Source organism: Ictalurus punctatus, chromosome 19 (assembly GCF_001660625.3).
Source record: "Ictalurus punctatus breed USDA103 chromosome 19, Coco_2.0, whole genome shotgun sequence".
In the NCBI taxonomy this organism is placed as follows: domain Eukaryota; kingdom Metazoa; phylum Chordata; class Actinopteri; order Siluriformes; family Ictaluridae; genus Ictalurus; species Ictalurus punctatus.
Genome location: NC_030434.2, coordinates 1,460,931 through 1,487,465, shown reverse-complemented (window position 1 = coordinate 1,487,465; position 26,535 = coordinate 1,460,931). Strand labels below are relative to the sequence as shown.

The 26,535-nt window shown below is 40.1% G+C and overlaps 2 protein-coding genes across 2 annotated transcripts; both read right to left on the bottom strand.

Annotated features, from left to right (window-relative positions):
* Positions 1-12,292: 12,292 nt before the first annotated feature.
* Positions 12,293-13,327, bottom strand: LOC108279625 (olfactory receptor 1-like). The gene has a single exon (XM_017493939.3). It carries the CDS (start codon positions 13,325-13,327, stop codon positions 12,293-12,295), a length of 1,035 nt encoding a protein of 344 aa, XP_017349428.3.
* Positions 13,328-21,116: 7,789 nt separating this feature from the next.
* On the bottom strand, positions 21,117-22,151 carry LOC100305028 (olfactory receptor 1). The gene is given in 1 exon segment (NM_001200267.1): positions 21,117-22,151. A coding segment is annotated over 1 exon segment (1,035 nt).
* Positions 22,152-26,535: the final 4,384 nt, after the last annotated feature.

Below are 26,535 nucleotides of genomic sequence, written 5' to 3'. Positions count from 1 at the left end.
TTCACTCAGGCTACACCAAACAACTCCAAAATTCCACCCAATATTATCTGCCTCCAGCCTGTGTTTCTCTGCTCAACCTTTGCATGAACACCAGACTTCCATGACCAAGAAAGACCCCTATAGCCCAGCACTCACCAAACCAGCCTCCCTCTCATTCTGTCCTCACTGCCCTCTGCCCTCCGGCACCTTGTAAATAAAACTGAAAGTTGTTAACTGCCATCACTGCTCTGTGTGTGTCTGTGTTCTCTTTCATCATCTCACGTTCGAGATCCACCTATTGAAAGGGCATCTGTACCAGACCTCTGCAGAAGCATCTAACTGCAACAAGTCTAGATTTGACAGACAGGAGCGCGTGTCCAATGCCAGGTAAGGAAACACCCTTCTAGCTTGTCTTTCCCATCTATTACAGTTTGTTGCATCTGTTATGTCTGTTTGTCTGGCATCTGTGCTGATTTTAATGTGTATCGTGCCACACTGGTATCATGTAGACTCAGTGTTGACCTACAATCGTCAAGCTTTGATTAACATCAAAAGCTATATGGGAGTTCATCTGCGATTTTGTCCTACTCTGCATTCTTGTTTTCAATCGTCGTTCAACCGACCCATGGTGGAGTGTGCTTTCTGGCTACCTTGCTGCTTTCCTCCTCTAAGGAAGCACTGCAGGAAGAGAGGGAATCGTGGTGGTCTTCGGGTGAAAATCAGATGGACAATTGCTTCCTGCATACAATCGATGGAGTTTCCCTTGGTTACTATAAGCTTGGAGGGACTCCACTTGATGCAATGCCCATGGGATTACAAATATGTTTTTCATCTGCCTATTTTCCTGGACTTCCTACACTCATCTAATCGCTCTGCTCCTCCACGATTATGGATTCATCAGAGAAGAGTGAACTGTTTAAATCTCTGCCAACTGTTGTTTCACTGGATCTGACCTTGTTACCTCAGTCTCCTCTGAATATGGCCCTAGGTAATGCTAGGTCCGTGTGCAACAAAACTTTTATTTTAAATGACTTTTCTGTAAGACATAACTTCGATAATTTAATCCCTGACGGAGACCTGAGTTAGTCCTGATGAGTCAACAGTCTTCAAGGAACGCTGTCTGCCGAACTGTTGTTTTATTAGTACTCCAAAGCCATCTGGCAAGGGTGATTGTTTTTAAACAATCACTTAATGGACGGACAGTTTCTGTTGGGATTTACTCGTCGTTTGAGGTACAGTGTCGTTAGAGTCGACCTCTTCTGAGATTTGTATGCCTTGATCTATAGGCCACCTAACCTGGACAATGCTTTTTAAAGTGATTTTTGTGATTTTTTTTAACTTCTATTGTTCCGTTGTATGATCTTATGTTATTGTTGGGTGATTTTAATGTCCATGTCTGCTGACCTGGTTGACCCTTGGTTACTGAATTTTGTAATATCTTGGATTCCCTTGGACTTATTCAACATATAAATCAGGCAACACATGTCCTTGGTCATACTCTACACCTTATATGGTCATTGAATCGCTGTTGATAATGTTAACATTGAAAATGCTTCCTTCTCTGATCACAAGCCCATTGTTTTTAATGTCCCTGCTGCCAGCTCTGCCATTGTGACTAGGCCTTCAGGCTATTACTCTCGTTTTATTAATTCACTCACTGCCTCTCAGTTAAGTGAAAGTTATCTAGCTAATGCTGATGAAATATCTATCTTGGGTGTTGCAGAGTCTTATTCTGGGCCTGATGATTTGATTGCCTTATTGTACACAGTTTGCTGTAATATCTTAGATTCTATTGCTCCTTTCAAGCTGAAACAACCAATTATTACTGGCTGGATGATTGTCATATCACAGCAAACCAGCAACTCCATTAACCAGGATGCACCACCAACTACAAACATGGATGAAGAGGACTACACTTCCCACACACACACAGACACGTTCACCTTCTCCAGAATTCTAATCACACACACACCTGTTGCCAATCTCATACTCACTCACTCCATGCTATATGTTCAAATGCGTAGTCTTTGCGAAGTACTACGTGTGTCATCCGAATACCAAGCCGCTGATCATTGCGTTTTCTGGCCCAGTTTTGATCTTTTCTAGCCCTCGTTTTATATTCTAGTTTTGCCTTGTTTATGCCCGATTGCCGATCGCTTGACCTACTGCCTGTTTTTGACCACATCTATGTTTTACGATTTGGATTTGTCTTCCTGTCTCTTACATAATAAAGATCTTATCTGCATTTGTATCCATCCTCAACTTCATTACGTGACAGAATACATCGCCTCGCCAAGGATGCAGCAGGAAGACAGAGGAGAAGTCAGACTAAGGAAACTATCCCCGCCTTGGATTCAATCCAGTTTCTGAAATGGACTTTCGTAGATCTCCCAGATCGGTCTGATGGGTTTTTTGGCTACCCTGAATATTTTCTGGTTGACTGCCAGATTTATTTCTCAAGCCTGACGGACCCCAAGCCCAGCGAGAAGCAATGGATAAGGTTCATTGTGTCCTGGTTTTTTGGCTCAGTCTGCCAGTGGGCGCAGCGTCTAGCAGCCATGGGATCCAATGGACTGGAGAACGTAAGTCAGTTTGTGGGACTATTCATGATGATGTTTGGCAGTCCAGAATCCATGGCAGTCCTGGAGGATCTTTTGGGCGAGCACTGCATCAGAGATGAACCTGACGTGCCATTCACCACCTATTATGAACAGGCAAACTGGGGGACCTCCTTCTCAAAGCTCCCGCCTAAGACCCACTATGTGGTCTCTGCTGCCGAGCTCCAGCTGGAGGTCAAAGTGGCAACCTCATCTCCAGAGCTAAAACCTGAGACCCACAAAGTGGTCTCACCTGCCGAGCTCCAGCCGGAGTTTAACATTGCGACCTCATTTCCAGAGCTCCAACCTGAGACCCACAAGGTTGTCTCATCCCCAGAGCTCCAGTATAAGACCAACGTGGCGACCTCATCCCCAGAGCTCCAACATGAGGCCCACAAAGTGGTCTCACCTGCTGAGCTCCAGCCGGAGGTCAACGTTTGTGACCTCATTTCCAGAGCTCCAAACTGAGACCCACGAGCTGGTCTCACCAGCTGAGCTCCAGCCGCAGGTCACCGTGGCGATCTCATCTCCAGAGCTCCAACCTGAGACCCAAAAAGTGGTCTCACCTGCAGAGCTCCAGGCAGAGGTCAACGAGGCGACCTCATCTACAGAGGTCCAGCATGAGACCCACAACCCGGTCTCATCCCCAGAGCCCCAGCATGACACCAACATGGCAACCTCAGCTCCAGAGCTCCAACCTGAGACCCATGAGGGAGTTTCACCTGCACAGCTAAAGAATGAGACCAACAAGGCGGTCTCATCCCCAGAGCTCCAAACCGATTCCCACGAGGTGGTCTCACCTGCTGAGCTCTAGCTGGAGGTCAACATGGTGACCTCATCTCCAGAGCTCCAAACTGAGACCCACGAGGTGGTTTCACCTGCTGAGCTCCAGCATGAGACCCACGAGGCAGTCTCATCACCAGAACCCCAGCATGACACCAACGTGGCAACCTCATCTCCAGAGCTCCAACCTGAGACCCACAAGGTGGTTTCTTCCCCAGAGCTACAGCATGAGACCCACGAGGCAGTCTCATCTCCAGAGCTTCAGCAGAAAGTCAAGTTCCTGCTAGAGGTCAACAAGGTGACCTCCCAAGCCATGTTCCTGTCTGACATCAACGAGGTGACCTCCCAAGCCATGTTCTTGTCTGAGGTCGAAGAGACAACCTCTCAAGCCAAGTTCATGTCTGAGTTCGAAGAGACGACCTCCCAAGCCAAGTTCATGTATGAGATCGAAGAGGCGACCACTCAAGCCAAGTTTCTGTCCGAGGTCGAACAGATGACCTTTCAAGCCAAGTTCCTGTCAGAGGTCGAAGAGATGACCTCTCAAGCCAAGTTTCTCTCCGAGGTCGAAGAGGTGACCTTTGAAGCCAATTTCCTGTCCGAGGCCGAAGACACAGCCTCTCACGACAAGTTCCTGTACGAAATAGAAGAGACGTCACAACCAACCAGTTTCTGCTCATGCCTGAAGTCGATGTCACGACCAACCAAGTTATGCTCACACCAGGGTCTGTTGATACTACCAACCAAGTTCTCTTCATGCCTGAATCCGACGTCACGACCAATCAGGTGCTGCTCATACCTGAAACCAATGTCACGATCAACCAAGATCTCCTCATGCATGAAACTGATGTCACAACCAACCAAGTTCTGCTCACGCCCGAGTCTGCTGATAATGCCAAGTTCAGCCTGCAGAATCAAAGGAGGACGATGCTCCGCTTTCCTGCTCTGCTGAGGATGGTGCTCTGCCTTCCTGCTGAGCTGAGGATACCACTCAGTCTCTCGGTTCATGTGAAGACATTTTTCCCAGAGGGGAGCGGGGTTCTGTCATATCACAGCAAACCAGCAACTCCATTTCCCAGGATGCACCACCAACCACAAACATGGCCGAAGAGGACTACACTTCTTCCACACACATGTTCACCTTCTCCAGAATTCTAATCACACACACTTGTTGCCAATCTCATATTCACTCACTCCACGCTATATAAGAGACTGTTCAACACTTAGTCTTCGTGAAGTTTTAAGTGTGTTATCCACATACCAAGCCATTGATCATTGTGTTTTCTCTCCTAGTTTTGATCTTGTTCTAGCCCTCATTTTCGATTCTTGTTTTGCCTCGTTTATGCCTGTTTGCCAATCACCTTACCTATTGCCTGTTTATGACCATGTATATGTTTCACGATTTGGATTTGTCTGCCTGTCTCTCACATAATAAAGCTCTTATCTGCATTTGCATCCGTCCTCAACTCCATTACGTGACAATGATATTACTCATTCTCTCTGACAGGCTTGTCATAAAGCAAAGTGGAGATGGAAGCATGATCGACCTTTGAGATTTTTAAAGATTGTCTAATTTTCAGAATGCAGCAAAGTCAGCTAGGTCTAGGCATTTCTCTGATTTAATCATTACACACTGTCATAGACCTAAGATTTTATTCACCACGATTAATTGAATAATTAATCTGAGTTGCCAATTCCATGGGGAATCCTCGGTTGAACATTGTGAGAGATTTTTAATGTTCTTTGCTGATAAAGTAATAGCCATTCGTTCTTCCTTCACTTCACAGTTCTCAGACCTGTCCTGAGTTCGCTGGCTATACCGGTTTTGTTTGATCAGTTTCAACATGTTTCTCTAAAGGAACTGTGTGATCTGGTTAACCAGATGAAAGTAACGTCCACTTCACTCGATGTTGTTCCCTCTGAGATTCTAAAAGCAACTTTTTCTGAAGTTGGCCCCAATATCCAGGTGTTGATATCCAGGTGTTGGGGTTGTCCCAAACTGTTTTAAGCATGCTATTGTTCAACCTTTGCTTAAGAAACAGCGTTTGGATGAAGGTTGCTTTAATAATTATCGGCCTGACTCTAAGCTATCGTTTCTGTCAAAGCTGTTAGAGAACGTTGTGCAGTCACAATTGATCCTGTTTTTAAATTCAGCTAAGTTATTGGAACCTTCACAGTCTTATCATCACAGCTTATGCTGGAGTCTGCTTTGTTAAAAGTGTCAAATGACATTTTACTGGCAGTGGATGCTGGAAAAAATATTGTGTTGACACTACTAGATCTTACAGTTGCCTTTGATAATGTAGACTATAACATGCTCCTTTGCGGCTTAGAGCATCTGTTTGGTATCAAGGGTACCGCCCTACAATGGTTCAGCTCATATCTTAAAGACAGATCCATTTCTGTAGCGTTGGGTAATTTTTACTCATCTTCCGCTCCTATTATTAGTGGTGTACCTCAAGGCTCTGTTCTGGGCCCACTTCTTTTAAACTTAAAAAGCTGGTGACTCCATTCAGCCATTGTTGAACTGTCTGGACGACATTAAAAAGTGGTTAACAAATAATTTCCTCCAACTTAATGAAGACAAAACTGAAAATTATTGTTTTTGGTCCCCTGAGACTGAGGGATGGTCTCACAAATGAGCTTCGTAACCATTTCCCCTCAATTTCTTCCCAGGTTAGGAACCTTGGTATCATCCTGGAATTATGCTTGACCAAGCAAATAAATTCGGTCCTTAAGAATAGTTTTTATCAACTACGGATTATTTCTAAACTTAAAACATTTTTATTTTTCCAAGATTTGGAGAAGGTGATTCATGCTTTTATCACATCGCACTTAGATTATTGTAATTCATTGTATTTGGGTCTTCCTCATTCATCGCTTGCTTGTCTTCAGATGGTTCAGAATGCAGCTGCAAGGCTGTTGACCAGGGCAAAGCAATATGTTTGTGTCACCCCAATTTTAGCATCACTCCATTGGCTCCCGGTCCATTTTTGGATTCAGTTTAAGATTCTGTTGTTTCTCTTTAAAACTCTTAATGATCAAGCTCCTTCCTATCTCAAAGATCTTTTTACAGCACATTCATTTAACAGACTTCTAAGATCTTCTGATAGGTTTCTTTTGCATGTCCCTCGATCCCAGTTAAAAACAAAGGGGGATAGAGTTGCTGCCCCTCGTTTATGGAATCAATTGCCACTGGACATCCGCCTTGCACCTTCTATTACCACTTTTAAAAAGAGGCTTAAAACATATCTCTTCTCCCAGGCACTTTAATCTAATTTTTACTATTATCTATTGCCTATTTATTTATTTGGTTTTATTATGTTTTCTATTTTACTTTCCTTATTGTGTTCAGCACTTTGGTCAGCTTTGCTGTGTTTAATGTGCTTTATAAATAAAATTTACTTACTTACTTACTTACTTAATTACTTACTTACACACCCATTACCTGAGTGCATAAAGGACCTGCATCCATTCTGCTTCCTCAGTTGACATTCACTTCTTGCAAACTCTAGCTTATTTTGGGCGCACAGCTCGCTGGTTCACTGCCTTGCACTTTTTGTCTGCAGGAGGACATATCCCACGGATCAGCCTCCACCAGATGTGTTTGTCTTACTAGCCAGGTTAGCTGTGTTACTCGCTGCAAGCCGCCCATGCTCGCACTACTGATTAGGTTGCCTGCCTCTCCTTAAGCCTTTTTTCCCCTGTCCTGTTCGAATTTTGTGAACGAGCAGCTGCCCACCTCAATATCAAATGGCAGGCTCTGCAAAGTGCCACTGACCAAGAGAGGGATGTTTATGACAGAACACTCCTGGGTCCACCTCCTGGCCCAAGAAAACAGCTCCTCCCAGTCCTCCCTGCATATGCCAAGCACATATGCTTGCTTGAAACACTGCTGAGGAGACCTCAAGCCTCAAGGTTTAACCTCTCCCAAGGTGGCCTGCTCATTCCCCCCTCTTCCCAGCAAAATGGACCTTTTTTTCCCACATCCATCCATCAGGCCTCTTAGAAGTAAGGAGACATTGAGGGCCCTGAGAGCCAAGTCTGAGACCTTTTATCAGCTTACCAGGCAGAGCTCCTGGTTGACATGAGGCAGCAACAGAAGAAATTGTTGTCCCTCACCCTCACTCTGGAACCAGATTGTTACTATCAATGACCTTGTTGTCCATAATGCATGCCAAGTTGTCCAGATGAGCTGGCATTCCAAGGCCCTCTCAGTGGTTGGTAGCGCATGCTTTGCCTTAAACTGTCGGATCTCCCAGATAGCAAGAAGCGGCACATTGTAGGAGTGTTGGTGGAGCCCAGCCTTTTTGGTCCTGCCATTGCTTTGATGCAGCAACTCTGCGATGACAAAAAGGAGAATGAGGCCCTGAAGCTGTGCCTACGAAGGAAATATGCACCGCACCAGGCCCCCCTTGTGTGGCCACCTAATCCCCCTGTGGGATGCCATTTCCAGAACTCGAGCAGACCAAAGCCTCACAGCAAGCCACAAACTTAGCAGGCTACTCCCCCTTCTGCCAAACCTTGGGGGAGAATGTCCTTCGCCACAGCTGCAATCAAAAAAATCTTTAGCCCTGCTCCCTCTGACTCCAAAAGGAAGCAGCCGGCCTGATGCACAGCCCTAGGGGGTTTTGAGTCCATGTTTAGGGGTGGCCAGCCCTCCAAACTCCAGTTTTGCCAGTCCTACTCCAGTCCTAGCCCACCTGTCCAAGACAAGGAGGCTTTCGGTCAGTGGGGTCAGCCCCCACCACCAGTGGGTGCTCACCCAGTGTTCTTAGTGACTTCACCATTCTGCGTGTTACCCAGTGTATTTTCCCCCTCCCAGTTCATGTTGGAGGGCATCCCTGCATCAAAGGAGCATTCAGTGAGACGTGCATAAGCAGTGTCACCACACAGGTGTCCCCCCCCCCCCCCCCCCCCCCACAGCTCTCACACATTTAAGAAAGGCCCCAGTGCTCAGCCCCAGTGTTCCCCAAAACACACACACACACACACACACAAAAATCAATCGAATCAAATGAATTTGTTTCCGAGAGACAACATCTCCCAGCACCCCCACATGTTGCCCCCAAGCTGTCCATTAGATGGAGTTATTGTATCACAAATATTACTGTATGTAACCCTGGTTCTCTGAAAGCTTGAGTGGAGAGATCCACCAAGCTTGCCCTGCTTGCCGTATGAGACACGAATTTGCTCACTGAGGAAGAGGAGGACTTTTATGCACTTAGTTAAGGGGCATGCCCTTACCTGGCACTGGACACATGCTCCTGTCTGTCAAAGCCAGACTTGGTGTAAATGGATGCTTCTGCAGAGGTCAGGTATGGATGCCCTTCACACGGGTGGATCTCTCCACTCGATGTATCACAGAACCAGGGTTACGGATGCTGGCCCAAATTTAGCCTATTACCTAAAAACACTTAAAATTTAACATAGAAGCGAATACTCACAATCTGTAAACCCAGTTGGAGATAGACAAAAGACACCAGCCATGAGTGAGAAGAAGCAAGGGTCCAGATTTTATTCCCACCTCACGAGATCCACACCAATGAGAATTCCCAGAAGTGATCTGACACCTGGAGCTCAAGCTCCATTATTTATACTGTATTTACACAGTAAATAACCAATATATTTTAGAAAGACTATAATATCAATATCAGTAGGATTAAAAAAAACTTGACTGAGCTACCCTTATACATGGCTCTTCATGGTTATTAAGGTTATTAAAATTAAGGCCCTCGTCTACACCAAGCCTGACCCTTCCTCGCGAGACAAGAATCTTCACCATCTGAATTATGAGTAAGTTTCTTTTACATTTTTCTGTATTTCTGGTTTATAATTTCCTTTCATATTTGCTCTATATCTCTATTTTATATATGGTTATACTGCTTATATCAATATAAGCAATATAATATCATTATATTATCCTTCTAATATCCTACATATCCTACTACTCCTTTTTATTATTCTTATAAAGTTATAATGTTATGTGTGTGTTTATGTTATGTCTGCACGCCCGTCCTTGACTGTGTAAGAGTGTGTGTGTTAGCTTATGTGTGTGCGTTTCTCTTTCTCTGTGACTAATAAATCATAGTGTGTTAATCTTAAAATGTGAATCCAATTCATCAGTATCCGCCTAATACCGCTTCTGCTTCTTTGTATCTAGGTGCCCGTCATCTTTCCCTCTTTCCTTCATCGGAGGAATTTGGATCTGAACACTCCCTATCAGATCTTCAATAAAATTACATATTACTCATACTAATTTTTATCCACAACACGTACCGTAACCTGTTGTTCTGCCTGCCACTGTTGCGACTTGCTACAAGTGACATTAAGTGATATTAGAGTCGTTCAAGGTGCAATCTACAGGCTCAAGAAGGAAACTACTGGATCTTTTAATTTGGAACAGAAAATCCAAATAAGAAGACGCTGTCAAATAATAACTTCCGACTCATATTAAGAGATATAATGACTGTACTCCAAGTCATTCAAATTTCTTCCTCTAAAAGCTGTGACTAACATAATAATTAATTACCTACAATTAGGTTTAGTGGAAAATATATAAATTTGCTAAAATTGGAAGTAGTTAAAAAGTACTAAAAAAAGAAGAAGAAAGAAATATGTATATATGTATGTATATATGTATATACAGTATCTCACAAAAGTGAGTACACCCCTCACATTTTTGTAAATATTTGATATTTGAAATATTTGACATTTTTGCTTAGGGGTGTACTCACTTTTGTTGCCAGTGGTTTCGACATTAATGGTTGTGTGTTGAGTTATTTTGAGGGGACAGCATATTTACACTGTTACACAAGCTGTACACTCACTACTTTACATTGCAGCAAAGTGTCATTTCTTCAGTGTTGTCACATTAAAAGTTATAATCAAATATTTACAAAAATGTGAGGGGTGTACTCACTTTTGTGAGATACTGTATGTAATAATTGACCAAGTGTAATTCAAATTTAGCAAATTAAAGATAAAATAAATCTGTCTCTAATTGGTGGTTTTAAAATTACCTCTGATGTGAAGAAAGTAGATTAACTAAATGACTTGCCAAAAGAAATGTACAGTATGGAATTACATGAAATGAGTTGAATAAAAGAGATTTGAACATTTTGAATATCTTTAACCTAGGTGTATGACCACTTTAGTCTTCAACTGTACTGTGTAGATAAGACTTTTTTCTTTTTTTTTTAATTCAGCCAAACTATCATGGATGTCCAATCTTATCTGGAAAGGGCATGGTGGGTCAAGATCAACTAATTAAACAGGTGGAATCAAGTGTGGCTCCTGCCTGTTTGGAATTAATGAGATTAGTTGACTAGTGTATTCAGTAGTTGCTGCTGTGGGGAGCTGTTGACTAGTCAAGGTAGATGGTAAAGAGATTCAAGCAGATGTTATATAAAGCAAGTTACAGTAAATGCACTTTATTAGTCTATACATATTTCAGAATAGATCAAGATTTTATGGTTCAGTTGTGTGACCATCATATTCCTGCTTAGTGCTGCATTTCATTTCTTTTATTTTTTAGTTTTAGTTATTTTTCACATGCATTCACAATAATTTAAAATGAAATGAGAATTTTCAAACATAATAATATAAACATAATAAGTAATCACACTGACCAGGATAAAGCAATTGCTAATTAATTGGTGAATTAAATGAACAAGTGAATAAATCTCCATTTAAACCAGATGCCCCAGATGCTGAATGCCTCAGTTTTTGCCCCAACAGCTTTATATCTGACCACCTGCTCCTGAACATGTCACAAGAACAGTCTTGATTCATAACTTAAGTTAATGTTCCGCAGTTAATTGTCAACTGTTGTATTATTTTACACATTCAATGTTGACATTTTTTTCTTGACTAAGTTTATTTTTTGTCTATACTTTAACTATAGCCTAAAGAAGCACTGAAACTGGAAATGTACAGTGTTTCAAAGTCTGTGTATGGCTGTTAATTGAACTGTGGACTGATGTTTTCTTTGCTGTCATTTATCCACATTTAACTGCAAATAAATAGTAAAATTAGCATACAACAGTGATACCCTGAAACAGCTTCTGCTGGCTGACTTCATAACAACCTTTTTTAACTACTGATCAACCAGTTAAAATTAATTGTCATGCAACCCATAACAGATGGGTGTATTGTATTTGGATTACTAGTAGTTTATGAAATGGAAAATCTCAGCAAAATATCGGCAAGAAGAGACCATCTTTGTGTATAAATAAAAATGTATCTCAAATGATTTTTTCAAAAATAGTTTTGTCAAAATTCTTTTATAAAATTATAATATTGCCTCTTACATCTATTAGAAAAAGGGGCATTTTAAATGATATAGAGGCTCAAGCAGACAATACACCATTATAATATTCTTGAACTACTGTATTGTACTGACTGGTAGAAAGGGGACTGTTGCTAACTAATGTGTTTACAAAATGTGGTCGTCTGATATGAGTGGAAAATTTGTACCAAAATACATTTTTAAATGAACAGTTGGCGAGTAGTCCATTATTAATATACCTTAAAAATCGCAGGAATTCAAACAAACTGTGAACATTTCCAATAGAGCTAGTTGAATGGAATAAGTATCTAAACAAATACAAAAAAAAAAATCTAAATCAAGAAAAAGCAATATGTTTTTTAAACACATCATTGTTAAGACATTTATTCTTCACATCTGTAATGCATTAGACAGGTCTCTTTAAAGGCTCAAATAATGAGCTGCACCAACACCTTTTTTTTTCCGAGCCCACACATTGGGTGCTGCTTTAAGGCCAAACTAAACATTGTGATATCTGCTAATGAATAGAAATAAGTCATCAAAGATAATTCACAACATATTAGAATTTTCATTTGTACAAGACAATTTCAGTGCTTTAAGTAAACTAAATATTTTATGAAACATATGTCATTATAGTTGAATGAAATTACTTTTTACTCCCAACTCCTACCCTTGGGTGAATTACTTGTCCACTGGGCATGCCACGTATCACTAACACTTTGACTCGTTTGTAGAGCACTTTAGAGGCTTGCATGACCTCCTCTGTCTTTAAAGTGTATATAATGGGGTTTAACATGGGGGGAATAATCTGTGTCAGTGCAGAATTTATTATCCTGTCATTGGTATTTATAGATGATGTAAGAGATGTTATACTGGTGCCTAAAAACGGGAGATAAAATAAAGCCACTAAAATAAGGTGGGAAGTACAGGTTTTCATAGCTTTCTTCCGCTCCAAACCATGTGAGATATTCATCAAGGCAATGCCAATACAAATATATGAGACAATTATTAACAGAAATGGAACACAATCCAGCACAACAATACAGACTGTAGCCATGACACGATTTATAAAATAATCATTACAAGCTAAAATATAGATAGGCCCATGAGCACAGAAATAGCTGTTGATAATTACAGATCTACAGAAGGACAGTCTAGTAATCAGAGCTACAAGGAGTGCAATGATAGTTATAGAGAAAATCCAGGTAATAACAATGATTAAAGTCATTGCTGCTTTGGTGACAATGACATTATACCTTAAAGGAAAACATATAGCAACTACTCTGTCATACGCCATAACAAGCAGAGTAAGAGACTGCATGGTCATAAAGAATAAGACAAAAAACATGTTTGCCAGACAGGCTTCATATGATATGACCTGATTCTCAAACAGAAAAGTATCAATAAGCTTTGGAATAAGAGCAGAGCTGCCACCCAAATCAGAAAGAGCCAAGTTAAACACAACAATGTACTTTGCTGTATGGAGGCTACGTGCTAGATAGATGGTGCACATTATAAAAGAATTCCCTAAAACTGTGACAGCATAGACAATGCAGAGAAAGGCATAGAAGTACTTTGTGTGTGGAATATCATAAAAGCCATTTATATAAAAAGTGGAAGGGCGAATAAATGTTGCATTTTCAGAGGTTGCAGGTGGCACAGAGGTCATGTCAGATGTCATCTGGTAATATAACCTGGCAAGGAACATACAAAAAACAAACTTTATCAAATAATAATTATATTTGTTAAATATCTTACTTGCATTTAACTAACAAGAAAAATACATATCAATAAATGATATATTTTATTCAAGTACATTTGTAAGAAAGTCTATACTTTTTAAGCTTAGACCTGGTCCAGTTAAGACAGCAAATGAATACCTGTAGAAATCAGTCACATTTACACTTTTTATGTGGTAATGTCAGATCTTTGACCACACCTCCAAACAAATTGAAAATGGTTGATGTAATCATGTGATTGGGATAAAAAATCATGCTTATTTAACAATAAACTGAATAACTGTAATATGCTCATTTAATAATTGTTACAAATCAAGACTGGGACAGGAATTAAGTGCAGGAGTAAAGTCTTTATTATCCACTAAAGTCAATGTACAAGGAGGTGGAAAACAAGGTCTGAACATAAAACTAGAACTGAAGCAAGAAACATGAAACTTAAACGGGGCATGGAAACACTACCACATTTAACGTACTTAAACATTTATCCTTTCACTTGAAATGAGGCATGAAACATGAAACCAGAGCAGGGCATGGAAACATTACTGCATGGCACCATTCAAACTTTTAAGCATATACTCTAATTTTATCTTGCATTGCCTGCCTGTCTATGAGGATTTTTGTGTTGGACAGTCTCCAAATGAATCAATTCTGCAACTTTTAGAAACATTATTTCATTAAAAACATTAACTTTCGCTATAATAAGCACAGGGGTCAGACTCCAGTAGCTAGGGCTCGCTCAACCATTTGCCTGTTGCCAAGCTTGAATAGAGCAAAGTGTCTGTCACTGCAAGGTAACAAACAAAACCTGCTATGGATTTTTAAAGAGGTGGCTACTCTTACACAATGAAAGCGGAATGGATTCATTTGGAGATGACTTGAGTATTCTGTGACCATCCATGAAAAAAACTCACGTCCTTAGGTGAGGGTGGTTACAACACAGCATTCAGGAGCACTTGAGCACGCTAACATATAGATAAAAGATTTGCCACTTTGAATTTGAATTAGGATATAGTAGCTCCTTCAACCCATGAAATTGCTGATTGTGTGTTGTGTGTATGTGCCATTGCTATGTGTCCATGAATGATGTAATGCTAACGTTAGTTACAGTGTTTACACGGTGATGAGTATCCTACAATATTTTAAGAATAGGAGACCAAAGGAGGATGAACAGCACCCCCCCCCCCCCATCATCCCCCCCCCCCCCCCCCCGAGCATTTCAGCATCCCCCTAGGTTCAAAATCGCTCCTACACCCCTGCTGTACAGTATATGTGTGTGATGGACAGGTGTCACTGGATATAAAAAGTCTACATGCCCCTGTTAAAATTGCAGATTTTTGATCTGAAAAATTAAACTGAGATAAATAATGTCAGATAGCAGGAAGGTCTGTAAAAGTCTGAAACAAATCTAATATGTTGAGCAAAAATCATGAACCGGAAAAGGCAATGGTCAGGTGAACCGCAAACAACATAGACTAGGCCAAATACAAAAGCTAGGTATCGACTGTAACAAAGACTCAGTGATGTGGTGGTGAGGAAGGCCTTAAATGTTTTTGTAATTTTATTTGGGTGACCACTGAAGCTTTATTTATTTTTACTATACTTAATTCATATTTGTTGATGCGTTGTACTTCATAGTTAAAGGTTAGTATGAGTGTAGGATGTAACAGACAGCACAGTAGATGAGACAAAACAATAGACAAGACAGTAGATGCAACATGGACATCAGGAAGGAGGGTGGAGGAAGGATATGGGAGCTATGTGCAAAGAGTACTAACTGGAATGTTGGCTGAGTGTGGTGTGTGTGGTATGGCTTTGATTATATGGGACTGTACTGTTGGCTATTGCGAAGTGATTCCCTGGTAGGTGATGAGTGGTGTCCAAATAGAGTTAAATTTGTTAGTTTTATTTGTGATTGGGCGGAGAGTTTTTCTATTGTTATAAAGTCGATTATTAGGTTTTCCCAATGTGTGATATTAATGTTATTCTTTGATTTCCAGGTGTAGTATGGTTTTCTTGCCATTGGTTAGCGCTGTAAGAACTATTGCGTTTTCCTATTTGATGATCACAGCTATATCTCCATACAAGCAGAGTGAAGGGGTGAGTGGGATGGTGGGATTTAGAAAACAAGATAGTTCCTTAGTGATTTGTTTCCAGAAGTGCTTAACTGAATGGGTCCCATGCAGCTTAATTGTGAGAGACAGGGAATGTGCAAAGTGCAAAACATCGAGGGGGACAGAATCATGTCAGAGTTTGTGTCAACCCCTCTACCATCTGCCTGTCATAAAAACAGTGGGGGTAAAAAAACAATTTGCACAAATCCAAATAAAGGACATATTGAAAAATTTTTGTTGCAATGACTCATTGTTTCTTTTGTCATTTGACATTTGATAATACAAATTTTGTTTTAAATCGCAATTATTACACACTGATTACAAATCATTTTCCACTGAGGTTTCAAGAGTACACAGAGTTACAATATGCGACTGTTGCCAGTTTTGCTGTTTACTGAAATTGTATTCTCTCAGGAATCCATTTCTTGTCATGTGGGTCTTCTGGGTATCTTCAGAGAATAAATTAAAGGGCATATTGTATGCGTTTAGAGACAGTCCTAATAGTCATAATTGCCTTTCCCCATTCCCCCAAGAATACACAGAAATACATTGTCATATTTTAATCAATCTATCATTTTTTCATCTGTTCGTGATGTGAAATCCAAGCTAACTTGGAATAATGAAACATCTAGGGTGCATAAGATAATTTCTCTGATCATAATATAAAAAAAATAATTTTAGTAAGAAAGACAAACAGTTGTATATTTCACTTGCTGTACACTCCAAGGGTGAATGGTTATAGACTGTTAAATTAAGTCATAGATCACAAGATATGTCAGGTATGAAGAGCTTAATAAATCAGTCATTATATAATAGACAAAACATAAATAACATAATGCTCTGAGAGTGCAGGTTATGTATTTCACTCTACACACTCCAGCCTCCACTGCACAGCAATGAATTCCGTGAACCTTTAACCATCGTGTTTGTGTTCTGCCTTTGGTTCTCCCAGTCTCGCTGCTTGTGACAGAACAATCTGACCACCATGGACCCAGCAGAACCAGCCCCTTCGCCATCATCGCTATCCCATCAGGGTGCACTCCTGGGCCAGCATGAGCAACAACTTCACGCCCTCACCGAGAGTCACTAAGCCATTTCACACCAGATTGGGCTTCAAACGGGGGATGCCCTAGCCTGGGCCACTGCTGTTTGGGGTCGGCAGCCCGCACTGTCATACTCCATATCTTCCTTCACCGATGAGCTCCAGAGGGCATGAGGCCGCCAAGCACAGTAGCAGAGTATTCAGTGGAGTTCCGTGTCCTGGCCACAGAGTCTGGCTGGAGCGAGGAGGCACTCCAGGGAGTGTTCCTGATCAGGCTCAGTGAGCAGTTGAAGCATGAGCTGACCACAAAAGATGAAGCAGACTCTCTAGATGCACTGATTTCCCTCACCATTTGGCTGGATAACCATCTGTGAGAAAGGTGCTGAGAGAGGTCCGGTTTGTCCAGCAACCTGGCTGAGGAGCTTCAGCCCAGTTCCCCCTTGCCAGCAGAAGAACCCATGCAGGTAGGTCAGGCCCGGCTCACTCCGGATGAGCATGACCTCCAGTTCTAGGTGGGAGCATGTATCTACTGTGGCCAATCAGGTCACTTCATCGACACCTTTCCCCTTTGCTCAAATGTAGGAGCTTGCCAGTAGAAACAGAGTTGCTGGTGAGCCACTCACCTCAGATCTCCCCATTCCAGCTCCATTTTCCTGCTACCCTGCACCACCACCTCATCTCCATGCCCCTACTTGCCTTGATTGACTCTGGTGCTGAGGACAGCTTCCTGGATCAGGTGTTAGCATCCTAGTCTGGCCTCCCCGTGGAACTTCTGGATCCCCCCCCGATGGTTAACATACTGGATGTGAGATTCTTGGCCAAGGTCACCCACCATACTGTTCCTTTGCACCCGGTTCTTTCAGGTAACCACCAAGAACTCATCCTGTTCAAGATCATCTCCTCCCCTAGCACTCCCCTGGTTTTGCGCCACTCCTGGCTAACTAAACACAACCCCCAGACTGGTTAGCCGGGAGAGTCGTCACCTGGACTCCCCTCTGCCACTCCTCTTGTCTGAAATCTGCCCTTCCCCCACAGTGTCCACTGGTGCACCTCCTCCCCTAAGGCTTCCAGACCTCTCATCCATGACCCCCAAGTATCATGACCTGGCAGAGGTTTTTAGCAAGGCCCGGGCCCTCGTGCTACCACCTCATCGCCCTTATGATTGCTCTATTGACCTTCTTCCTGGGGCCACCCTACCTTCTGGCCAACTGTATAATCTGTCCCGTTTTGAGAGGGAGGCCATGGAAAAATACATCTCGGAGTCCCTTGAGGCTGGCATCATCTGTCCCCCCCTACTCCCCCCTCCTCCTCACCCCTAGTTGCTGGCTTCTTCTTTGTGGACAAAAAGGACAAGGCCCTTCACTCTTGGATTGACTATCAGGGTCTCAACAACATCACAGTCAAAAATAAGTACCCCCTGCCACTCCTCAACTCCACCTTCTAACCACTGCATGGGGCCACAATCTTCACTAAGTTAGACCTGCAGAATGCATCCCACCTCATCTGGATCAGAGAGGGGGACGAGTGGAAGACAGTGTTCAATACCCCCCTGGGCCACTTCGAATACCTGGTTATGCCATTCGGCCTCACCAACACCCAGGCAGTGTTCCAAGCCCTGATCAATGACATTCTCCGGGATTTCCTGAACTGTTTTGTCTTTGTATACCTGGACAAAAAATTTATCTTCTCCCAAACCCCTGCTGAGCATGTCCATTACATCCATCAGGTCCTGCAGAGACTGCTGGAGAACCGCCTTATTGCCAAAGTGAAGAAATGTGAATTCCCCATTAGGTACCTGGGGTTCATCATTGTGAGCGGCTGGGTGAGGGCAGACCCCGAGAATATCCAGGTGGTCATTGAGTGGCCCAGACCTACCACCCAGAAGAAATTTCAATGGCTTCTCGGGTTTATGAACTTGTAACGCCGGTTCATATGAGACTACAGCCAAGTTGCAGCACCACTGACCAGGTTTTTCTCCACCTCTACTCCCTTTGTGTGGACTCCTGATGCCAAAGCCACTTTCACCAGACTTAAGGAGCAATTCAGCTCAGCCACCATACTGATCCAACCAGATCCCACCGAACAATTAATCGTAGAGGTGGATGCCTCTGACTTGGGAGTGGGTGCAGTGCTCTCCCTGTGATCCAGCCCTGACCCGAAAATCCACCCCTGTACCTTCTTCTCTTGCTGCCTCTTCCCGGCAGAATGCAACTATGAAGTGGGGAATAATGAGTTGTCAGCCATTAAGTTGGCCTTAGAGGTGTGGAGACACTGGCTCAAGGGGGCTGAGCAACCCTTTATTGTCTAGACCGACCATAAGAACTTGGCCTACATCCAGAATGCCAAGCGCCTCAACTCCTGTCAGGCACGTTCAATTTTGAATGTTCAGTTATACTATCCTCTACTGCCTCGGTTCTAAGAATACTAAGCCAGATGCCCTCTCTTGCCAGAAACCCCAGACCCCGACACCACCATCCCTCCAGCCAGCGTGGTGGGGGAAGTCATGTGGGAGACCACACAACCAACCCGACCCAGGTAATGGGTCACCTGGTTACCTGTTTGTCCCAGACGCCACATGTTCCCAGGTCCTCCAGTGGATCCACTGTTCCTGGTTTGCATGTCACCCTGGCTCCATTCACTCCCTAGGCTCATTGAAACAGCACTTCTGGTGGCCTACGATGGACGCCAGCATCCGAGCCTTCATCGCTGCCTGCTCTGTGTGTGCCCATAATAAGGTCCTACACTGCCCACCTGCTGACCTACTTCAACCCCTGCTGATTTTGTGTCACTTCACAAGCTTGCTGCTTAAGACACAAGCCAAAAAACGCTCACCCTAGTACTTAGGCCCATTCATGATCGATAGAGGATGCAATTTCATTAGTCTGTGACCTAGTAAACTAGTATCAGGATGAATTTGTTGATAGAAACTTCAAAGCACTTCTGTAAGTTGCTCTGGTTAAGGGCATCTGCCAAATGCTATAAATGTAAATGTAATGTAAAACTTAGAACATGGCACCATTGGTGGCAGACCACACAATGTTTAGCTGAGTAAAACTATTGGAATAGTCCATTTAAGTAAATAACATACAATATTTAGTCCCATATCCCCAGCTTGCAATCACTGCATCAAGCCGGTGACCCACTGACATAACCAAACTGTTGCATTCTTCTTGTGTGATGCTTTTGTGATGTTTCCAGGCTTTTACCACAGATTCTTTCAGTTCTTGTTTTAGAGGATTTCTCCTTTCAGAATTCAGATATTTGAATTAATTCTGTTCCTACCATCATGATTAGATCATTAGATCATCAATAAAAATTAGTCTGAATTAGTCAGAGTACATTATTCTATTCAATCCTATTACTTAAATGGAGAATATCCTTGTAAACTGTTCACTCTAAGATGAATCTAGGGCCAATAAATCTGATGTTAGGTACAATGGTTCCATATCCAACCTAAAAATATAAATATGGCATTTCAGTATTTATATCACACACACACACACACATATATATATATATATATATATATATATATATATATATATATATATATATATATATATATATATATATATATATATATATATATATATATATGTATATATGTGTGTGTGAACACATATATATATATATATATATATATATATATATATATATAAGCCATCACATGGTGCATTTTATTTGAATTACTAGTAGTTTAGGCAAAATATCAGTAAGGAAAAAACATTTATATAAATAACAATTTATCTCAAATTTCTTTTGTCAAAAAAAGTTTAGTCAGATCTTTTTAATCAAATCATAATATTGCCTCTTTTATGTATTAGCAAAAGGGACATTTTAAATGATTAAGAGGCTCCAGCACCAAATAAACCATTAACCATAACATTCTTGAAGTATTGCATTGTATTGACTGCTAGAAATGCGACTGTTGCCAACTAGTGTATTTACAGAATGTGGTGGTCTGATAGGAATGATGATTTGTACGAAAAGAAATTTAAAAATGTACAGTTGACAAGTAGTCCAGGATTAATATACCTCCAAAATCACAGGAATTCAAACAAATTGCGAAAAAATCTAGTTTAGATACAGATTAGATTAGATTTAGAACGGGTTAGAGATAGTTTCATGGAGTAAGTAACTAAACAAAAATGAAAAGAAAAAGATCAAATAAGAGAAAGCTATATTTTGTTAAGTTGTTAAGACATTTATTCTTCACATTTGTAATGCATTAGGCAGGTCTCTTTAAAAGCTCAAATAATGAGATAGTCATCAAAAATAACAATTTACAATATATTAGAATTTTCATTTGTACCTGCACAGTTTTTTCATGAATTATAATAATAATAATGAATGAAGTATTAAAAAGACAAGGTGAATTTATACATGCTAACCTTTTCATTGAATTTGGGATACAAGCGTACCTTATAATAAAGATGTGTTTTTACCATTTCTTTTCTGGTTTTTTTTTTTTACAACATGAACCATTACATGAAACTACATGACAACTTTGGTGTTATAAGTAAAATAAACATTTTATGAAGCATGTTATTTTTGGTTACAATTGAATGAAAGAATTTTTCAACAAAAAGTTTTTTTTTTACTGTCAACTCCTACCCATGGTTGAAATACCTGTCCATTGGGAATGTCACATATCACTACCGCTTTGGCCCGTTTGTAGAGCACTTTAACCGCCTGCATGACCTCCTCTGTCTTTAACGTATATATAATGGGGTTTAACATGGGGGGAATAATCTGTGTCAGTGTAGAATTTAGTATCCTATCATTTGCATTTATAGATGATGTAAGAGATGTTATATTGGTGCCTATAAACGGGAGATAAAATAAAGCCACTAAAATAAGGTGGGAAGTACAGGTCTTCATAGCTTTTCTCCGCTCCAAACCATGCGAGATATTCATCAAGGCAATGCCAATACAAATATAAGAGACAATTATTAACAGAAATGGAACACAATCCAGCACAACAAAACAGCCTATGGCCATGACACGATTTATAAATTTATCATTACAAGCTAAAATCAAGATAGGCCCATGATCACAGAAATAGCTGTTGATAATTACAGATCTACAGAAGGACAGTCTGGTAATCAGAGCTACAAGGAGTGCAATAATACTTATAGAGAAAATCCAGGTAATGACAATGATTAAAGTCATTGCTTCTTTGGTGACAATGACATTATACCTTAAAGGAAAACATATAGCAACTACTCTGTCATAGGCCATAACAAGCAGAGTAAGAGACTGCACGGTCATAAAGAATAAGACAAAAAACATGTTTGCCAGACAGGCTTCATATGATATGACCTGATTCTCAAACAGAAAAGTATCAATAAGTTTTGGAATAAGAGCAGAGCTGCCACCCAAATCAGAAAGAGCCAAGTTAAACACAGTAATGTACTTTGCAGTATGGAGGCTACGTGCTAGATAGATGGTGCACATTATAAAAGAATTCCCTAAAACTGTCACAGCATAGGCAATGCAGAGAAAGGCATAGTAGTACTTCGTGTGTGGAATATTGTAAAACCCATTTATATAAAAAGTGGAAGGGCGAATAAATGTTGCATTTGCAGACAGTGCATTCAGCACAGAAGTCATGTCAGATGTCGTCTGGCAATATAACCTGTGAAAAACAATAAGAAGTACTCTATATTGCTCCTGTTTATAGAGCAGTGCATGGAAAGACATCAAATTGCAAAATAGAACAGGAACACACAAAAAATTAACTTAATTATTATATAATAATTATATTTGTTAAATACCTTACTTGCATTTAACTAACAATAAAAATACATATCAATAAATGATATATTTTATTAAAGTACATTTTCAAGAAAGTCTATACTTTTTAACTGTATACCTGGTCCAGATAAGACAGCATATTAATACCTGTATACATCAGTCACATTTATACTTTTTATGTGGTAATGTCAGATCTTTGACCACACCTCCAAACAAACTTCAAAGGGTGGATGTAACCATGTGGTTATGATCAACAGTCACATGCTTATGTAATAACAAATTGAACAACCGTAATATGCTCATTTAATAATAAAGTGATGAATAATGGATTGATGTTTTATTTTCTGTGGATTTCAAGTTGTGTGTTACAGGTTGGCAAACATTTATAGACTATATGGCAAAAGGTTTGTGGACACCTTACCATCACACCCATATGTGCTTGTTGAACATCCCAGTCCAGATTCAGTCCCCCTTTGCTGTTATAATGTCCTCCACAAATTTGCGAAGACTTTCCCCTAGATTTTGGAGTGTTTGGATCTTAGTTCGAGTGAAAGGAAATTGTGATGCAACAGCATACAAAGACATTCTATACAGTTACCTGCTTCCAACTTTGTGGCAACAGTTTTGCAAAAGCCCATGCAGTATATAGGATTGATGGTCAGGTGTCCACAAACTGTTGACCATATAGTATACTAAGGATTAAACATGAGAAATCATGTTGTATTCACAGCATTTATGAAGGTGGGGGAAGTACTAACATAAAAAAAAAAATCAGATAATAGAAAATTATTTATTCAACATTTTGTGTATATACAGTGCCCTGCACTAATATTGGCACCCTTGATAAATATGAGCAAAGAAGGCTGTGAAAATTGTCTTTATTGTTTAACCTTTTGATATTTTGTTAAAATAATTTAATTCACAGAAATACTCTTCCGAAATACCATAGCATGTGTCTCAGGATGTGTTTTGCTACATGTTTTTCCCATGTTTTTTATATATATATATATATATATATATATATATATATATATATATATATATATATATATATATATAAATAAAAAACATGGGAAAAACATGTAGCAAGACATGTAGCAATATATATATATATATATATATATATATATATATATATATATATATATATATATATATATATATATATATATATATTTCTTTTACAGCTTCTATAACTTAAGTTTTAATCAATTTAACATGCTATGAAAATCAAGTGGATATGCATTCTCATGCACAGACAGAAAAGGTTCAAAATGTGTGCCAAATCTCTAGACATTCAATTAATCATGTAACTTATAGGTTCAATAGGGCAAGCCTTAAGAATGTAAAAGAGTTTATCTGTGAGGGCGAGTCCACATACAGCAATTTGGTAGGAATTAGTTTTCTCTTCCCTTTTATAAAAAAAATAAAAATAAAAATAATATTAATTAAAAAAAAAAAATTTATTATTATTTTTTTTTATCTAAGTAAAATTTACTTATGCGTTAAATTTGCCAAATGTATCATGTACCGCTGATATGATGGAATGAGTCAGTGGGGCATGCCACTTGATAATAATCTGCCGTAAAAATACTGCGCCTCTTGCGCTTCTTAATAAGTACTCTCTTTACTTATTTATTTCTCGAAACGGACTCTTTCCGTTTATTTTTACCGTTATCATCTCTCTCTCTCTCTCTCTCTCTCTCTCTCTCTCTCTCTCTCTCTCTCTATATATATATATATATATATATATATATATATATATATATATATATATATATATATATATATATATATAAATATCTTAGTTTTGAAGCTGTGATCTAAGAAACACCAATCTCTCTGCCATCGCAGAGGCGAAGTTCCTTGAACGTCTTTTAAGAAATCGCTTCCATGTAATACTTCTCTCTACTGTAATACTGTAATACGTACATTTCTTATTTAGTTGACTCCATTTGGCGTCAAACCAAACTGGTGATATTTCAAACAGCATGGAAGGAGAGCCTACTGAAATATAGGAAATCTCTTGGCGATGCTAGAAAAATCTATTTCTCCACCTTAATAGGAGACAACAAAAACAATTCTAGATTCCTTTTCAACACAGTAGCAAAATTAACTAGGAATAAAACCACTACAGAGAGAAACACTCAATCATTACATAGCAGTGAAGATTTCATGAAATTTTTCATTGATAAGGTTGAAAATATTAGACGTGAAATACAGGCCATTAAATTAAAACTGGACAGTACTGTAACAAACCCATTACATGACAATGTAGCAATATCAGATCAATGCTTAGAGTGTTTTGCTCCGCTTAGAGAGACCGAACTAGCTACATTAATCTCTTCAGCCAATTCATCAACTTGCATACTAGATCCCGTACCTACATGTTTGTTTAAACAGATTTGTCCAGGAGTAATTGAACCACTTCTAAATATAATCAATTCTTCCCTAAGCACTGGCTATGTACATAAATCACTTAAATTAGCAGTTATTAAACCCTTGATTAAAAAACCTGATCTTGACCCGTCTCAATTGTCCAACTATAGACCAATATCAAATCTCCCCTTCATCTCTAAGATTTTAGAAAAGGTTGTAGCAAAGCAGTTATGCTCGTACTTAGATAGGAATAACATTCATGAAATGTATCAGTCAGGATTTAGACCTCATCATAGCACAGAGACAGCGTTAGTTAAAGTAGTAAATGACCTTCTACTGACCTACGATCAGGGTTGTGTCTCACTGCTTGTGTTACTCGACCTTAGTGCAGCTTTTAATGTAATGCCATACTGTCTGGATCATTCCAGTAGGAATATAAATAAGCTCCAGTTAGTCCAGAATGCAGCTGCTAGAGTCCTAACTAGAACTAGAAGATACGACCATATCACACCGATATTATCAATACTGCATTGGCTCCCAGTAAAATCTCGCATTAACTATAAAATACTTTTATTAACCTATAAAGCACTAAATGGTCTCGCGCCACAATATCTAAGCGACCTTTTGGTTTTATATGATCCGCCACGCCTACTTAGGTCAAAAGATGCAGGCTATTTGACGGTACCTCGAATAGTGAAGGCTACAGCAGGGGGAAGAGCTTTCTCTTATAGAGCCCCACAGTTATGGAACAGTCTTCCTATTAGTGTTCGGGACTCAGACACAGTCTCAGTGTTTAACTCTAAGCTTAAAACGTATTTGTTTACTCAAGCCTACCCTGACTAGATTCTGTTCTACTACTTCGCAGTCATAATTATCTTTTTTCTCCCTCTCTCCTTTCGCCAAGCCCCACACAAATTTATGGAGATACTAGAGATCCAGATCCTTTCTGCCTCTGGATGGAGCTCAAATCTTCTTTAATTCCAGACTGCTGGGACTACGGCTGCTCCTAACGCCATACAGACTTCATATAAATCCATAATGAACTTTTTCACACTAACTGTTGTTACCCAGATGAGGATGGGTTCCATTCTGAGTCGGGTTCCTCTCAAGGTTTCTTCCTCTTAAAACATCTTAGGGAGTTTTTCCTTGCCACCGTCGCCACTCAGTGGCTTGCTCAGCTGGGATAAATTTGCACCTTTAATATCTGTATACCATGTTGATATTTCTGTAAAGCTGCTTTGAGACAATGTCTATTGTAAAAAGCGCTATACAAATAAAATTGAATTGAATTGAATTGAATTCCATACAGATGCCAATAAACAATGACTTTTATTTAAAATTCTAATTTACCTTAAGGCTGTTTTTTTGATGATTTCTACCGGTCAGTGGTAAGGCTGCGTCGGTCTTTTCATCTGCATAATACAGGGCAAACTGCCTGCGTGTCAACACGGACTTCAGGGTGAAACTTTTCCACGTGCATCCTCTGGTTTGCTTGTTGTCCAGAAAATCTGAAAGACTCATGCAGCCCACCCAGGGACGCCAAATTGTCATGGAAATTAGACAACACTCACAGACTCGTCCTCTGAAGGTAGAAAGGTTTATTGCAGAAAGATGGTTAATACAGGATAGAATAAAGCAGGATAGAATAATGAGAGCGCTCTGACGCCCTTGTACTAAACCACTACTATATATATGAAACACAGTGCATGACATAATTCTGTGTACCGATAAGAAGCAGTTTGAGGCAGTTCAAACAGGCTTTGTTTTAGGATCTTGGAAGATGTTTAGATGAACCTTGAACAGAAGATCATGTTTGTGTCTCTGTAAGCAGATAAACATTCTGTACTGATCTCAGTGACAT

Bases quoted from the DNA above. Each gene is read 5' to 3' on its own strand.
- LOC108279625 (XM_017493939.3), bottom strand. From the start codon at position 13,327: ATGACATCTGACATGACCTCTGTGCCACCTGCAACCTCTGAAAATGCA.